The sequence below is a fragment of the Coenobita brevimanus genome, chromosome 57, assembly GCF_032717465.1.
Source record: "Coenobita brevimanus isolate Jiangsu-jjx chromosome 57, ASM3271746v2, whole genome shotgun sequence".
Taxonomy (NCBI): Eukaryota; Metazoa; Arthropoda; class Malacostraca; order Decapoda; family Coenobitidae; genus Coenobita; species Coenobita brevimanus.
Genome location: NC_137010.1, coordinates 2167304 through 2185516, shown reverse-complemented (window position 1 = coordinate 2185516; position 18213 = coordinate 2167304). Strand labels below are relative to the sequence as shown.

Genomic DNA, 18213 nt, shown 5'->3' with positions numbered 1-18213 from the left:
CAGTACACGCTCCACAGGCACAAAGCGACCAGGAAAGTTCACTTAGTTCAGTGGCAGGAAAGACAATGCTACGGCTCTATATCCTCTCCGTAGCACTTCTTCATGACTAGCATCATACTCTATTTTACTATATTGTTACAGCTCAGCATTCAAGACAGAGAGATGTCAATTTCAGGCCAAGTTAGAGTGAGTACATCAATATAGTTCAATAGGGACAGGAAGAAGCTGACCACGAATATCTAACTTATGACAACAAAAATATAAATAAATGTCTTTATTAATGACCCCTGCATAATCGGAAACCTCTTCGCTTTCCTCTTTTCTTCTACCTTTTCTCCTCCTCCTCTTCCCCCTCCTCCTCCTCCTGCTCTTCCTCTTCCTCCTCCTCTTCTCCCACCATACCTCCAGCTTCCTTCCGACTACCACATCCCTCGGCAGGCATAATTTTCCTTTTTTTCCTCTTCCTCTTCTTCCAGCTGTACAGTCACTACATGAACTGGTTCCTGCCTAAACACACGCCCTACACGCCCATCATCACGGCCTTCCAACAACGCTTTTTCGAGACAGGCATTCTTACCAAGGTGTACCGAATGCATACTGGGTACTCCATGGGCAAGGACGAAGTGGTGAGTATAGAGAGAGAGAGAGAGAGAGAGAGAGAGAGAGAGTCAAGAAATAACGATATACGAACCACCCGCTAACCCCTCTTCTTCTTTTTCATTACACCCCAGGTTCGCGGTACAGGGGTGCTGGGCGTGGGTCACCTCCAGGGCGCCTTCATCCTGCTGGGGATTGGCTTAGCGGTTTCTGCTATCTCCCTCCTGCTAGAACGCTATATTTAATCCTCACTCCCGCTCGAGCGATATGTATGTGAAATTGTGAACACACTCGGCCTCACGTAACTCCAAAACAGTGACCTTATTTTCCATATATTTTATTCAGTTTGTCCCTGTACGACTACTGAAGCGATATAAAGCGACGAAAGAAACTGCTCGGGTGTGCAAAATAAATCGCTATAGAAGAGGTGTTACGACTCCTCCTATACCACACGACACGCTCTCTCTCTCTCTCTCTCTCTGCAACATCGCAGCACCTCTCCCATAGCAACCATCATCTACTCGATGTAATGCTGCCTACTTCTTCCTTCACATTTATCATTATTTTTCTGTGTCTGCCCTCCACTCTTCCTATTTCTCCCATCTTTCCTGTCACTTTTTATAACTCTTCTTTCCTTTGCTGGTGGCTTTACATTGAGTGACAAGCCAAATGGTTTCCTGTTAGTCAGGAAACCATTTATAACGCTGGATGGTAACCATATAACCAACCCATACGTTTTCCCTCCGTGTCAGCAAGTGGATTGGCGGTGGGTTAGTGCCCCTCCCCGTAAAACTCATGACAACCGACCACCCCTTACGGGATTATGGCGTCGGGCTATACATAGATAGTATACCACAATATTTCAAGTTATTTATATCTTTTTGATCTCGACATAGTTTACATCGATATCATACAGGACGACGTGACGGTCTAAAAGGCAAAATAAATGGCTTGGGATATTGTGTTACGAATCCTCCACGCAAAAAACGAGAATACAAACCAGAATTTGCGAGATTTTTGGACAACCTTAACAGATAATCGAAAAAACTACAATCTGTTATTTACAACTTGCCATGATATACACCATTAATGCACAGTCAATTAAATGTATGCTGAACTGAGAATAAAAAAATAAAAAAAACAGTATGTATAAACGTTACATAAAGTGAAAATAAACATTAATTGACTTCTTTGTTTACATGTGACCCTCAACTTTCATGTGCGCGGGACAGTCTCGAGATGGATGGATAGATAGATAGATAGATAGACAGACAGACAGACGGACAAACACATAGATGAAGAAGAACATAGATGAAGATTAGGATGCTGCATTTTTTAACCTTTGCGAAAGATCAGGTATCTTGACGAATCAGATTTCAAATTTTTGTAAAGATCACTGAAGGTCAAGTCTAGTTAGCATTAGAGAAGGTCAAATGATGCTTAAACTGAACCAATCTGGGTAAAGGGTACGAGAGAGAGAGAGAGAGAGAGAGAGAGTACTTTCTTCCTTCTCTATCTTCCCACCTCCCTCCTCGCCTCCTATCTGTCTCCCTCCTTTTCTCATTTCCTCCCTCTAACCTGTCTTCCTACCCTCCTATCTCTCGCCCTTTCCTCCTCCCTTCCTCCCTCGGTCGGGCTCAACACTCCAACGCACACATCCACTACCACAACTGATATGTTTTGCAGTTATGGCAAGTAGAGTGTAGAATCTTCTTATGCCTCTTGTTCCTACCTCGACAAATAAAATACTGAATAAATAATCGTGTAATAAAGTTTGTTAATTACCACGCGGGCGCAGGTCTTCCAAATTTCCTTACTCGCATGAATCTTCACAGATTGCTTAGGTTAGGTTAGAAGTTTTGGTCAGACAGGAATTGGGGGCTGCCAAAGTTAGGTTTAGTGGCAATCTTAGGTGGTTAAAACCATGGGGAGTCGGGGGGATGCGAAGCCCTTCAGTTTGGTTGTTAGGTTAGGTTGACAAGAGCATCAGTAAAGCAGCCGCTAGCGTCCAGAGGCAGCTTTTTCTTGAATATCATAAAACATGCAAAAAAAAAAAAATCCACATACGTTTTGCAGGCTAAAATCAACAAGCAGTTATCTTTGTTGCATACTGTACTAAAATACTGCCCTTAAGAATGTAAGCAGAGCCCGTGTTATTTATTTATTTATTTTTTTAAGGTAAGATAAGAGTGCAGAAACTTTCTATGATTCATCTATTTTCTCCAAAGAACAAATACCGAGATGAGATTTTTTTCCCTCCTTCCCTGCTGTCATATATTTCATTCTCTGCTCCCTCTTCCTCCTTCCAGAAATATTTGAATATTGACTGAATGCGACACTGCCAGGGATGCGAAATGCAGTAAGATTATAGCAATTACAGAAAAGCAATGCAAGGTGTTTTTGGTAAGTTACTTAATCTCCTAGTACTGAAGTAAAGAAACAGACTGTGTATCATCAAATATATATATGAAAATAAATAATCTCACCTGTGTTGTTTTGGTGCCAAGGCAGAGACAGCGCAGGCGCACGACACTCCTTCTTAGCTATTCTCTCACTGCGTCAAAAACAATTATCCATAATTTTTAGAGCTAAGCCAGCTTTTCGGAACACCTTTCTTTGGTAGTGTGCAATAATTTAGAGAAATAAAAAAATATTAACTTGACGTTTGAAAATGGTCTCTAGAATACAGAAGACTATTTAGTCCAAGATAATTGCAATTCGTCGCCCTCAGCTGAGCAGCCGTCATGGCAGGAGTGATTCGAGCTTCTACTTTAAAATGTCGCCAATTTTCTGGTCTAATGGGTGTCCAGGCGACCAGAGCTGCCGGAGGTGAGTGTTTAATAACAGTTTGTTTTCAGTAAGGAGTATGATTATACCGAGGATTTAAGATTCTCTCAACTTTTCAGTCCCCTCCTCAACGATGATAGTTTCGTAGTATATTTTTTAAATAGTGTAGAGGAACAATTAATATTTTAGTTTGGGAACAGTTAGGGGAAAATGGTTATCGTGGAAAGTGTTGACAGGCAAGTCCAATTAATTGCTTGGTTTTTATGGAAGATAAGTTGTATCTGTGGCAAACTACCGGCTATTTTGCCGTGAGGAGAGAAGTAAAAATATTACGAAAATCGGTTGGCATTAAATTGAATTACATAAATGATTATTTTTATGACAGAGTGTGTACTGTTACACACATTGCATTATTATGCCATTCATGAAAGTTGCCAATGAGAAATAGCCACAACCCTCTCCCTTCCAACAAACTCATATTTCTGATAGAGAAGGCAGGAAAATCAAGAGAAATTGTAGGTTAAAAGCATTCAGAACAGCATTTAGCAATATGTAATAAATATGGCATTAACCTCCAAAGCACATGCAGTCTTTTAGCTTGTGTGTCATGCAGGGTGCAATGTATAATGCAGATTGAAAACAGAAAATTTCCATGACAAAATGCAGCAGAGGAATTCAGGAACATGGAACAAGGGAATGTTCCAATGAAGTTGCCATATGTGTGCATTCCATTACATTAGCTTGTCAACATTAAGCAGTGATCAAGTTTGGTGACGGTTTTAATCAATTCTTTTCTTTGCCACATGTAAGAAGTACGTTGTATTGTTACCCATAAAACCGACCTGCCAACACCCCCAGTTTACCATTCTTTAAATATGGAAAATGTTGTGATATTTTGGAACACGTTCTTTATACACAGTACGGTACGTAGAGTGAGAGAGACTGATGAAGTGTGTTGTGTTCACTTTCAACCCAAACAGCCTGGAATAAGAACTAGGAATAATACAAAGTAAAAGTTATTTGGTAAACATTTTGGTATTTTAGAATGCATCCTCATTGTATAATGAGTGTTGCTGTGTAACAAATTGTTACCACTCTCTGCCCAAACAGCCAGGAAATTAGTGGCAGTAAAAGTTTTATAGAAAAGGTTTTTTGTATTTTAGGATGCATCCATTGTATAAAATAAGGAATGTCAGTACCGGTATGTTACTGTACTGTGTGATGAATTGTAACATGTATACCAGTACATTGTCTCCACACTACCTGAACAGCCTGGAATAAGGACTGGAAACCTGGCCCCTTCCCCGAGACCCCTGAGCAGTTGAAGGCAGCGGCCAGGAAGTATGGGCTGCCAGAGGACCAATACAAACCCTATCCCGATGATGGCGCTGGGCTGGGGGACTACCCGGACGTGCCACTGGTCACTGCTGAGAGCCGAGACCCATTTGTGGATTGGGACTTCCCTGAGCACCGCAGGAACTTTGGTGAACCGGTTAGTACAGTTAGGGTGATCTTCAAGGAGACATGAGACCACATTATTTTGCAGTTTTCATAAATTTTTTTTTTCTTTACTGGTCCATCATGTGATTTTTTAAATTTTGTGGGTGCAGATTCCTGATGATTATTTAATTTACAAGAGAGATTTTGAACTGGAGGGTTAGCCTTAATAAAACGCTTCAATACGAGAGGTCTTTCTCAAGTCAAAGAAAATCACTAATATAAACTATGAAGCACATCACCTAATTCAAGAAGTCAATCCAGCCCATCTCAACTTTCAGCTTCATGAAGACTTTGACATGTATGGGCTGGACCGCGTTAATGCCTCACAGAAACTTCGGTTCTCAGCGCGACAGCAGTTCTTGAGTTTTGCTGCTGTAATGGCGTTCTTCTTCGGGACATTCTTTGCCCTGGAAAACCGCAAGCTGCATTGGCCTTTGGTGAGTAGTGGCACTGGGACTTGTGCTTTTAACCCTTTCAGTCCCATGATGTATAGAAAAAGTCTGTTATTATGGCAGGTATGTGTTTCATGGGCTTGGTTGGTGGGTGAATGAGAGTGGGGCCCATTTAGTCTCTCCTTCTGTCAGATTTTTTCATGCTCTGGACCTTGCTTCACCTCATCCTTACCTGAGAAAGTTTATGACTGTGTGATGATGGAGATGTGTGTTTTCCAAAATACAACTTTTTTCATACCGGTATACCTGCTACTGAAAATTGAATGAAACTGGCAGATGCAGTTAATAGGTCGTCATGGAACTTTAACAGGCAATTTTTGTTTTATTAACCAGTGACAATGGCAATGTGGACTTACAAGGCAGATGCACTGAACAGCAAGTCCATTTTATAAAGGATCTTTTTGTATACTCATTTTTGCCATTAGCTCTTTGAATCCATTAACATATTTTTCATTATATTCATGCTTTCTCCAGATGGCTTTATTCATCTCTGGAGATATTTTTCGAACTAGAGAAATTAAATATAGTGCAGTATTGTGTATTGTCTTGATTATAATTTAATTGTTCTACAGTTGTACTGTATTTGTAAAATTTTTTAAGTTTTCTGCATATGTTGACTTACCAGTGTTAATGAATTTTTAATTCATGTATTCTTTACAGTACATGAATGATCTATAGTTTATGCTCCTGATGTGGCCGTGGTTAGATTATCATTTTATTGTGCTACTGTTGATGGCTTTGCAACATTTTTGTCTATGCCTTTCTCTTCCTCAGTTGCCGAAGCAGTATCCAGCAGAGGGGGAGACTCACTACATGTTTGAGAAGCCTGAGTGATCAGCACCTCCCAATCATTGCTCAGCGAAATGTCATTGTTTCTATAGCAAATACTGTACTGGCATGCCACACGTAAGGTAATCTTCACCATAACACCAGGGTAAAACTGAAGGCATTTATGATCAGCCCCTTTACTATGATGATGGATGAGTTTAGTTTAATTTTGCTGCCTCCAGACAACTACTCAGATAAGAAAGATTTCTTATATAAATTAAGACTAACACAGACTTGAAATTTTTTTCTTATGGTGAGTAAAATTGCCTGGATGTAGCAAGAATAAAAACTGCATCTGTGTAATGAAGGGTTTATGAGTGTTCAGGTAAACCTCTACGAATCAAAATCTTTCAGAAATACCATACTGTATAAAGTGTGTAAAAGTATACCATACCGTGACTGAATATATAGCGTATATTACTTGAGAAAAGCAGGGAGTGTGTGCATGAGTATTTAATAATGGAAGAGTAGGGTAGCTTTGTTGAAGTGGGTTGTGGGAAATGTGCAGAATTACAGTGGTTCATGTAAAGAGGGAATTATCGTGTATATACTGAACAGTGGGGGGGTATCAAGCTATCTCCTTTATTTTAGTTTCTTTATTTCTCCCTTTATTTATTTCCCTCCAGCTTCTCTCCTTTGATTCACCCCCTTTCTATATACTGATTTTCTTCATCTCCTTTCATATATGTACTAAATTTCATGAAAATATATGTATAGTTTTAACAGAAGTTTTACTTAGCCTTCAAATTTGGGGGCACTTGTAAGTACAGTATATAGTAATGATTCACAGTCATAGACCAGTTGTTCAAAGACTCATTACCCATTGGTGGTCAGTGTTGGAGGTTTCATGAGTAATGGAATACTAATTAATACTGTACAGGTATGGAATATTTCATGGAAGTATGGTATATGTTTATCAGAGAAGCATTACAAATGACAGTGTAGGGAATGGTCTTGGGTGCACTGTCAAACACCAGCTCACAATGACAGCTCATAGATAAGTAATGCACAACTATTACATTAACCTCTTCAGGTCAAGATTGTGATTTCTAAGGTAAATTTGTCGTTTGATAGTATAAAGAAAAAAATGAGACTTTGGACTGGAGATTGTTTCTAACCTCTTCACCCTGAGTCGGTACTGTATGAGCTGATACATCCTTGTCTATCTATCTATTGCCAGACGCTTTAATCCCTTATACGGGGTGGCTACAAACAAATCGCCTCCACGTCACCCTGTCCCCTGCCATTTCACTGCCCTGCACCCAATGCACATGCCCTTCTCTCATGTACATCTCCACTCCATCCCTTCATCTCATCCTTGGCCTTCCCCTCCCTCTCTCCCCCTCCACCTCACCCGTGTGCCAAATCAAATTGTCTGGTATTAGCCATAATAATGGACATCCTCATTCTGGTAGTGTTAAATGAAACTTTCCAACTCCTCAGGACATCTCTTGTAAGCTGAGTAGAAAAAAATGATGTTTGCCAGAATGCATATAAAATGAAGGACTAAAGATTTCCATGTGCTGAAGGACTTGGCTGACTTTCAAGCATGGACTTTTGATATACAGTATATTTCTTCACTCACCATTTTCTTCTTTTATTCACTAATGAATGTACTTTTCTTCTACTGGTCTTACCTTCCACATTCGTGCATCCTCCCACTTGTTTAGCCATCCCTAACTATGGTATTACAGCATTCCTATAGCTTAATGCATTCACCATCTGAATTGTTCTCTCCCTCTTTCAGCACCTCATCCTTTTCTCATACCACGGTCATCCTACTTTTCCCTTCTTTGCTTTCTCCCTCAATTTTCACATTATCTGAAGTCTGTGTTTTACCTGTTTTTTTTTTCTTTCTTTCTTTTAATACGTGTGTGCATGTGTGTAGAAATAACTAGTTATGTTTGTGTAACTGTTTATATCTGCTCTCCTACTATCTTCATTATCATGCTCAAATGCATTGTATTCATAGTTTTTGTTACAGCCGTAGCATCCTCTTATTACACACAGTAACAGAAATCATAACATTCAATAGCCTATGAGGACTTGATGCCTGTAGAGCTATATATCAGTACCATGCTTAGGTTAGGTTCTTGTACGCTGCTCCAGTCGAACAAAAAAGCACATTGGTGTTTAGCTGAACTGCATCACCCAGGCACTTAAAATACCTTTGGAATTAACCTCCCCATCTTAGTGTCGTGTTAAACAAGACTCCTCTATGCAACATGTGTGCAAATCATCTCTATCCCCATTCTCCCATAGCAAGCTCTCTCATCTGCATGGATTTGTGTCGTGTGTTGTTTCAGACAGGTTACACATCATAGGAGTTGCTTCCTGTCATATAAAGCATAGAATTAGGTTCTAGCAACCCTTTTAAGTAGATGAGTTTTTCAGCTTGGAGGTTTAAAACAAAATCACCATCATTATCCCCGTTTCCATAAAATGGCCATACTTCTGTCTTCTTTGTCTGCTTGATTTTCTCACTACATCTCATGTATAGCATTGAGTTTTCCTCCTCTAGTACTTTGTTACTTCTCATTCTCATTTATTTGATGGTAATAAACAAAACTTATTACATTTATTATTAATGTGAACTTTAATCATCACAAACATTACGGGGAAATCAATACAAAGAAAATGCCTGAATTCAAATTAATTCAACCCCTTTGAAATGGTGAGACCTTTATACTGTATTTTATTATGGATACAACCCAACATTTTACACAAGAGAATGCCCTGGTGGTTGGGGGACACATGATGCTTTATGTTACCCCACCAATTCAAAAATCTCTCCAGAAAGTGATAAAATTACCCAAGATAACAAGAAGTTAATGAGACATGCCAGCATATTGTGATACAAGCACCAAGTAGTCATGTGCTGTACTGCCCAAGACATAAGTTCACAAACAAATTACTTATCAGTTATTGATATGACTAAAAACTGTTTTTGTAGGTTGAAGAAGGAGGAGGAAATGCAGAATCTTTCAGTCTCTTGATCTAGCTGGAAAACTGAACTTATTGGGTATTTATTGTGCATTTTTTGTAACTTTCAGCCCAGTTAAAAGAAACCCACAGTACAGACTTGTGGATTGTCACTGGCCAGGGATGTGGACACCATGATGTGCCTTGGTGGGCTAGGCACTGAAAATGTTGTGGCTTTTGGACTTCTTACCCAGTCACTCTTTTTCTATGATGACCATCTTGTTTCTTATTTTGTGCTACCTTCAAATGATTTTATTCAGCTTAGAAAGGATATCTCATACTGATAGGGTTAATGTAGGTAACAGTTACATTCTCCAGAACAAAAATCTCTCCTAACCTAAATACAGTAACTCATACGGAGCTAGCAAGGTGAGAAAAAGAAAAAAAAAGGCATCCTAAGATTGGGAGGTAATAGGTTTGTTCTGTGGCTGTAGGATGAATTATATCATACCATACTGTGTGCAGCAGCTGGAGTTTCAAAATAATTCCTAGGCTTGTTACTGGGACAATTCTTCAGTTGTTGGCTGAAACAAATTTTGGCACACATGGAAACTTTTATTTATTTTTATTCATTTATTTATTTTTTTGTTAACTTGCTAATGGGTCTTTTCTTCAGCTTTAGTTGCAGTATATCATAGTGTGTATGGGAGTTGTAATTTTATTTATCAATTTTTTTGCTGGCTTATGTAATGAGTATATGTTCATCTGTTGGGTGCAGTAATATGATGTAGATTCACAGCCTTATGACCAATTCCTTTCACAGCCAAAATTTGAGGATTTGTTTAATTAGGGGACTGCAGAATCTTTCCATGTCTCTTGTTTGTCCTGCTTTTACATCATCTCTGTTACAAAAGGAAAATGATCACAAGATATTTTGTGCCCCTCTGTCCTTGGACTCCACTTGCATCTGCTCCTTAGCCTTTCACAGCACCCTTGTTCCCCACCATGAAGGGCTGTGGTGCCTCGAATGACATTACCACTCTGCAAGACAAGAAATGAAAATCAGTAAACAGTAGCACTCAGTCCTAATTAACTTTCTTAAGGTGTATGTGTTTGAGATTAGGCTACCATAGTCCAGTACACTGAAGAGTGTATGGTGTTCCTGGTGTTTTGGTGATGCCAGGTTTATCTGCACATGAACCCAGTGTAGGGATGATTGAACTTGCAGTCCCCCGCTATCTTTTCAGAGAACAGGGAGTGAGTCACGGGACATTTGTTTAATCAATATTTGTATTACAACATGAATGCATCTCTAGTCAAGGTTAGGTGACCAACCTACTTTGCTTGATGGCATTACATGACTGAAAAACCTCCAGTTATCTCTTGGGGACTGAACCTATGCGAGGCCATCACTCCATCTATGGTCCTCTAACCATTAAACCACCATGAAGAAATGCGCATATCATAAATTGAATGAGTTTTTGTTTACTCTGCTACCTTCCTCAGCATAATTTGTAACAATATGATTCTTTACAACCTTCTCCCATTCTAGTACTGTATAAGGTGCAATTTATGACATTTTATTGTTCTGTTTAGTCCAAAGTAAAGTGCAGAAAAACTGCAATTTAATATTCCACCCCCGCTAAAGAAGCTGAAGTGCCAATTACTCCAATTCAGAGTACCATTTGTATAGAAAAATTTATATTTTGAACACGTCCTGTACTGTATATGTGGTGAGAGAGGCAAAAAATTATAAACCATAAACAAGTAAGAAGAATGGTTACATTTTTGCAGTTTCTCAATCTTTTTGTCAAACCAGGAAAATCAGCATGAGTGCTGTCTGTCGTCTGTCATTTGCTTGTCATTTTATGTACTCTCAAGTGTCTTGACAGATTTTAATGATACATGGCATGCAAACTGAAATGATAATATGTCAGTCGAGAATCAATCTGCCTTCAACTGCTTATCTACATCATGCCGATACCATATCCATGAAACATGATATTGTACTTTGGAACATTTGTCGATTTTCGAAGCCTTTCTTTTTGTAAAGTTCATTTGCAAGTTCTTTACCTTATAATACAATAACTTATTTATTTATTTATTTATTTTCAATAATAGTCCTACTTCCAAACAGTTTCCTTTACCTTAGTGGAGACTAAAATTTATGGAGTTAGATGTAGGCATCACTAACCCCTTCACTCCAGGGTTCTCTCCTATTAAATCATCTGGTAGTAACAAAAAAAGAAAACTCCCTCTCGTGTTGTTGGAGAACAATATTGTAGTTTCCCAACTCTTATAATACAAACAAAACATGAATGCTCTGATCCTAGGGTTGGTCTCTCTCTTTCTCTCTCTCTCTCTCTCTCTCTCAAACTTCAGATCAATCAGCTGCTGTAGTCGGACTTTCATCCGTAGTATGAAGAAAGGAGATGGATTTTTTTTTCTTCAGCCATCCTAACAAAACATTAAAAGATAAAAAATAATTAACAATTCTCCTCATCACTAAGATATGTATTGACAAGAAGATCGGAAAACGGGGGAATATTCTTCATTTTCATTTCCTTGTCGCTCCTGGAGAAATAAATCTTAGTTACAGCATCGCACTGGTCATAAATCGTGAATGTATGTACCTCCCGACCTGTTCCTATAATAGTGATATGATTACCAAGGTGACCCCTGAAGGTTGTCACACAGCACACTCAAGCACTCAAGCAGCCGACCACAATATTCCACCCACTTCACTTTAACCTTGAAGATAACATACTCATTATCATCACCATCATCATCATTGTCTATGCTTTGCTTCCTCTACTGAACCCTCAACAGGATGGCTATGACACAACTGCCTCTCATCATTAAGGAAGCCCACTGTTAAGAGTTTAAGGGACCCTGGGGCACTGCATCTTCTGAAGGCCTCCTAAGACTTACGTACATTGACACAGCTCAGTAGTACAGACATACACTGCACTGTTAAACTAAATCTAGAGAATACAGACCACATAGCAGTGTCTAAATGCTCTGCTGTTTTTGATCCACGAAATTTCTAAGATCATTCTTCATGTCTTGTGGGGTCCCTTTTCTGAGTTATACCCACAGTAGCTTCCCCTTTGTTCTTTAGTACTACACATATCATTTTGTTGTACAGAAAAAAAGGTCCTTCAGGAGAACATGAATACATCTCTTGGGAGTTTTTTCATAAGTCCATAATTATATTCGCAGTTAGTGGTAAATCCTGCATGAATACTGTACTGTAATATGCTAAGTCCACGCTATTATGCATGCACTCGCATACTGTGCAGGGATAATGTTTTGCTGTGTGTGTGTGTGATCTCATATGAAAGATTCACAGGGAAGCAATTTAAAGAAGGAAGCATGATCTTTGTATTAATTGTTTTTGTGCTGAATATTAAATACACAGGGATAGCAAGATAAATTTTAAATACTAACAGACATACTCTTAAATTATACTACCTGAGGGTGGTATTTCTTATATTTCTTCGTCTCATTCTTTGACACACACACACACACACACACACACACGCATCACCTGTCAAGCCTCTCCTACTTCCTAACTCTGTCCCCCTCTTTACGTAACTATTAATGCGTCATCTGTGACTGAAAATTTGAAAATCGAAGTTGAGTCCAAGAACTGAAATCCCACAGCGTACCTATAAAGCCGATTGGCCAGTTTTTTGGAAGCATTTGTGATATTTTGAAACACTATGGCTAATACTGAAGACTGTTACCCACCAAGATACCCGAGTCAAGGAGTTAAGATACCATAGCAACGGACACTAGTAAACAATACGTGGTGATAAGGACCTTGTTATGTACTCTTTTATCTTTATCTTCTCTCTCAAGCTTGTCTCTGAGAATGAGCCTGTCAGGATGATGTGTGTGTGTGTGTGTGTGTGTGTGTGTGTGTGTGTGTGTGTGTGTGTGTTACCTGTCATCAAGTGCCGGATTTATCAGAAGAGTGATTGCTTTCTTGATGTTCATCTTGTCGTTGCTGTTGTTGTCCGCTCCCTAACACCTTCTCCTTAGCGAGTTGTTTTTGGATATGGAAGGTTTAATAACCCTTTGAACGTTATTTATGCTGAATTTGGCGATACTGGACGGATTTATGTAGCATAGAAGAGGACCGTCAGGTGTATTAAACAAACTAAATCGCTTCGAAAAAGTGTTAGGGAGGTTCCTGAAACTGACTATAGGTGTGTGTGTGTGTGTGTGTGTGTAAACGTGTACTGTTGAATTTTCAGTAGCCAACAATCTGAATGTAGTATAATAATAATAATAATAATAATAATAATAATGATAATAATAATAATATTGTCTGCGGCCACCCTTTGCGGGATTAGGGCGTCGGGCTATAGATAGATAGATAGATAGATCATCCAATCCTACGTTGCCCCATGAGGAGCGTAGGAGCCCGGGGCTAGGCAAGTTGGTCCCGACAATTAAGATGAGAGTGACCAGCCTCACTCATCCCTGAGTGGCATTACGTGAGCAATAAACCCCAACCACTCCTTAGATATAAACCTTCACCGGCTCAATCCGACTGGAGCGCCTTAATTACCCACTAAACCACCAGGCGCCATAATTTGGTTATATGGTTACCACCCAGCATAGTAAATGGTTTCCTGGTGTACAGGAAACCATTTGGCTTGTCACTCAGTGTAGAGTCACCCACAGGCAGAAGGAAGAGGAAAGAATGAAGGAAGGAAAGACAGAAGAGGGAGTGTAAAGTCACCCGTAGGCAGAAGGACGAGGAAAGAATGAAGGAAAGAATGACAGAAGAGGAGGAAAGGAAAGAAGGAAGGAGGAATGGAAAGGGCAGATAATACTAAATCATCCCCACCAACACCACCATCATTATTATCATTATCATTATCATCATCATCATCATGGATCACTGGCCACCGTTACACAGCTATTATAAAAGTTTAAGACTACCGCACAATGTTCAGGTGTAATATGCAAAATGAACCGCTAGGGAAAAGGTGTTAGGAGGCCATCTGTAGCCCCAACAACATAGTCTATTATTCAAAGCCCTATTCACTAACTCTGCAATTTTGCCTTGGTGTATCAAAGCCATGGGGAGAGGATGGAGGAGGAGGGGAAGACCAAGGATGAGGTGGAGGGGGAGAGGAGGACCAAGGATGAGGTGGAGGGGGAGGGGAAGACCAAGGATGAGGTGAAGGGGGAGGGGAAGACCAAGGAGGAGGTGGAGGGGGAGGGGAAGACCAAGGATGAGTTGGAGGGGGAGCGGAGGAGAGGAAGACCAAAGATGAGGTGGAAAATGCAAATGGTTGAGGAGAAGCGACGTGGAGAAGACTGTTTGTGGCCACCCTTTACGGGATTAAGGCGTATGGCAAGTTACAGATAGATAGATAGTTAAACAGATAGACAGATAAATAGATTGACAGACAGACACATAGATAGATAGTTAAACAGACAGATAGATAACAGATGGGGTAAAGTAATTCTCTTCCCCACTGCGTTACCTCTCGTCTGGAAGGCCCAGGTGCTTGACGATGAAGGAAGTTAGTGCCTGGATGGTGGCCTGCGTCTGTGGCTTGGCGTCGAGGCCTATGGATATGATGTGGACCTCGCAACGGGGGTCGAAGCTCCCTGCCTGGATCATTCGCAGGTTGGTCTCCACGGTGACTGACAGGAGCTGTGGGCGGGAGAGGATTAAGGATTTATGATGCTGTGGGTGGGGGACGTGCAGGATTAGGGATTATGCTGTGGGTGGGGAAGGTACAGGATTAGGGATATGTTATGCTGTGGGTGGGAGAGGTGCAGGATTAGGGATTTATTATGCTGTGGGTGGGAGAGGTGCAGGATTAGGGATTTATTATCCTGTGAGTGGGAGAGGTGCAGGATTAGGGATTATGCTGTGGGAGGGAGAGGTACAGGATTAAGGGGCTGTGGGTGGGAAAGGTGCAGGATTAGGGATTTATTATGTTGTGGGTGGAAGAGGTGCAGGATTAGGGATTATGCTGTGGGTGGGAGAGGTGTTGGATTAGGGATTTATTTTGCTGTGGGAGGGAGAGGTGGAGGCGTATGAACATATTATTTAAACGGATTATAGGAGGGATTATTCAGTACGTAAAGGATTATTAATGACTGTGTGAAAGATTATTATAAAGAACGGGAAAAGGAGGGAATACAGAGAGCCTTCGTTTTGCCTCCAAGGTCCCTAATACGACTTATGGATGGGAGGGGAAGTTTTTCGTGGTGAAAAAAAAATGGCTGGAGATTGCAGAGATAAAAAGGAAATTATCGTTCTGACGGGGTTAATGGGAAGATATGTCTGTCTGTCTGTCTCTCTCTCTCTCTGTCCTATTTCTCTCTTCCTCTCACTCTTTCTTTCACTCCCACTATCACTCTCTCCTTTTCGATCCCACCTCTCCCTCCTCCCACCTTCGCTCTCTCTTCCTTCTAACCTCTCTCTCTCTCTCACACACACACACTTGTACCATCTCTCTCTCTCTCTCTCTATCTATCTATCTGTCTATCTATCTATCTATCTCTCTCACCTCTTTAGGCTTTCCCAGGACCTCCACCAGCTTGGCCGAGAGCTGTCTATGAAACTCCTTGGTTACCTTCTCGTCAGGCAAGTTGGTTCGGAAGCAGACTATAGGCATGATGAAGCGAGGAGAGAGACAGGGATAAAGAAAGTGAAAAAATAAAGAAACAAGGGGCGGGGGGAACGAGAAAAGGTGAATGTAAGGTGGGGAAAAGTGGGTGTGCAAATGGGAAAATTGAAGAGATTTTGTAAGCTTTGAGACAGAGAGTACTTGACTGGAGAGACTGGTTGGAGATACGTTGAGAATGAGAGAGAGGGAGGGAGAGATGGAGAGAGGAATAAGTGCTCTCAATGATGACTGTGAGAGAACTGAGGAGAGAGAGTTAAGGTTAAGAGATTATGTAAGTGAGTGGCGCCGACCCGATAAGCAAGTGTTGTACCGTGTGTGTGTGTGTGTGTGTGTGTGTGTGTGTGTGTGTGTGTGTGTGTGTGTGTGAGAGAGAGAGAGAGAGAGAGAGAGAGAGAGAGAGAGAGAGAGAGAGAGTTATATAATGGTGTGGTGTTGGTGGTAATAATGAGAGAGAGAGAGAGAGAGAGTTAGATAATGGTGGGGTGTTGGTGGTAATGATGACAGAAGAGAGTGAGGTGGTGAAAATGATCGTAGTGGTAGTGATGATGGTGTTGGTAATGGTGATGGTAATAATAATGCTGATGTTGACAATGATGATGATAATATTGAGTTGGCATCCCTACGTGTCAAGTGGGGTTGGTGGAGGATTAGTGTCCCTTCCTGTAAAACAATTAACTCTAAGCCATTGGCCACCCCGTCTGGGATACATGGCGTCTGGCAATGAATGAATGAATGAATGATGACAGTGGTAGTGATGACGATCCTGAAGATGATGATGATGGTACTCTCTCTCTCTCTCTCTCTCTCTCTCTCTCTCTCTCTCTCTCATGATCATCAGCGTCATTTACATCTCTATCTGTTCCTATCTACACCTATCTGTTTACCTGCCTGCCTATCTATCTATCTATCTATTCACATCTATTTCTTAATGCTGTTGTTGTTGTAGTCAGTGTGGCCATGCAGTTGAGGGCTATGTATAGTGGGAGGGTGAGGTGACTGGGAAAGTGTCAAAATCCCTGAGGCGTTTGTGGCAGCGTTGAGGCAGATGGGAGACTGTAACCCCTCCAAATGGCCAAGTCTGCTGGTCTGGGCGCCGCCGTGACGTAATCGGTTTGCGAGTCGCCCCGTAAAGGAGGAGGTGAATTTCGAGTCCCGCCTGTGTGTAGGAAACTATGGTCGTACCATTCTAAAGTGGCGGTTTGGGTGGGGCACGAACCTCTGGACAGTGTGCCACGTTTTCCATACTCTCTCTCTCTCTCTCTCTCTCTCTCTCTCTCTCTCTCTCTCTCCTGGGGGGATGTGCATCACCCTAGGGAATTTTGTTTCTTTTATGTCTTATAAACTTGTGCTTTCATTTCTTTATTTTGTTTTTTATTATATTATTGTTTTACATATGACGCCAGATGACCTCGGTGTTACGGCGCCTTTTCATTCAATCATTCTCGCCCTCCTTCCTCCCCTCCCTTCATCTTTCCCTCAGCTTGACAATGCCCTCAACACTGCCCCTTGCCTGCCTTCTCTCTCTCTCTCTCTCTCTCTCTCCTTGGGGAGATGTGCGTGACCCTGGGGAATTTTGTTTCTTTTATGAGTGACTTATAAACTTGTGCTTTCATTTCTTTATTTTGTTTTTATTATATCTAATTATGTTTAAAAATATTATTGTTTTACATATGGCGCCAGATCACCTCGTTGTTGTGGCGCCATGATTTTTTTTCATTTATTTCAATCACTCTCTCCCTCCTTCCTTCTCTCCCTTCCTTCATCTTTCACAGCTGCACTCAAAATTGCCCCTGGTCTGCCCCCCCCCCTCTCTCTCTCTCGTCTGTGGTATTTTAGGATACGTTTTGGTTATTTTCTTTTACGTTATAATGTACATATTTTAAATTTGACTTTATTTCCACACCACCCAGGAGGTTAAAGTCTTAGCGCGTTTTTTTTTAAGAGGTGTCCCCAAACAGGCCTATTCCTCTATCCCTCACAGATGACCAGGTCGGACTGGATGTGTGAGTGTTGCCGCTCACGAGGGTTTAATGTATATATATTTTTTTTTACTAAGAAACTGGCATATTTTTACTTATATTCCTGCACATTATCTTATAATCATAATTGTGACATTATTACCAACCCCAGAAATACGGCACAGCCAATAAAAGTGACTACTTTTTTTTTAAGCACCACTGTAAAATAATTATGCCACGTTTCTGTATTGCCGTATAAATATTTTACGCATAATCAGTTTACTGTTCTTTCATATATTATAATACACACGTTACCATTATATTCTTATGTGTTTATCTTATTGTGATGCCTATTACATATATCAGAGCCGTTCACATAGCGAGTATGGAACACGTGGCAACACTGTACAGAGTTTCGTGCCCCACCCAAACCGCCACTTAAGATTGGTACCACCATAGTGCCCTCTTGTGGTAAACAGTGCCTAGCTAGGGTTGGGCCTGGAT

General features: G+C 40.8%; 2 protein-coding genes across 2 annotated transcripts; one reads left to right on the top strand and one right to left on the bottom strand.

Annotated features, from left to right (window-relative positions):
• The first annotated feature begins 3303 nt into the window (after nucleotides 1-3303).
• Nucleotides 3304-7490, top strand: ND-ASHI (NADH:ubiquinone oxidoreductase subunit ASHI). The gene is made up of 4 exons (XM_080274364.1): nucleotides 3304-3426; nucleotides 4656-4876; nucleotides 5163-5321; nucleotides 6111-7490. The coding sequence occupies exons 1-4, from the start codon at nucleotides 3342-3344 to the stop codon at nucleotides 6168-6170; spliced, it is 525 nt and encodes a 174-aa protein (XP_080130490.1). The 5' UTR covers nucleotides 3304-3341; the 3' UTR covers nucleotides 6171-7490.
• A 2570-nt stretch (nucleotides 7491-10060) lies between these two features.
• Nucleotides 10061-15739, bottom strand: LOC145402184 (MIF-like protein mif-2). Its single transcript, XM_080274301.1, has 3 exons — nucleotides 15632-15739; nucleotides 14594-14766; nucleotides 10061-10127 (listed from the first exon to the last, which is right to left on the bottom strand). Exons 1-3 carry the CDS (start codon nucleotides 15737-15739, stop codon nucleotides 10061-10063), a joined length of 348 nt encoding a protein of 115 aa, XP_080130427.1.
• Between the last annotated feature and the right edge of the window lie 2474 nt (nucleotides 15740-18213).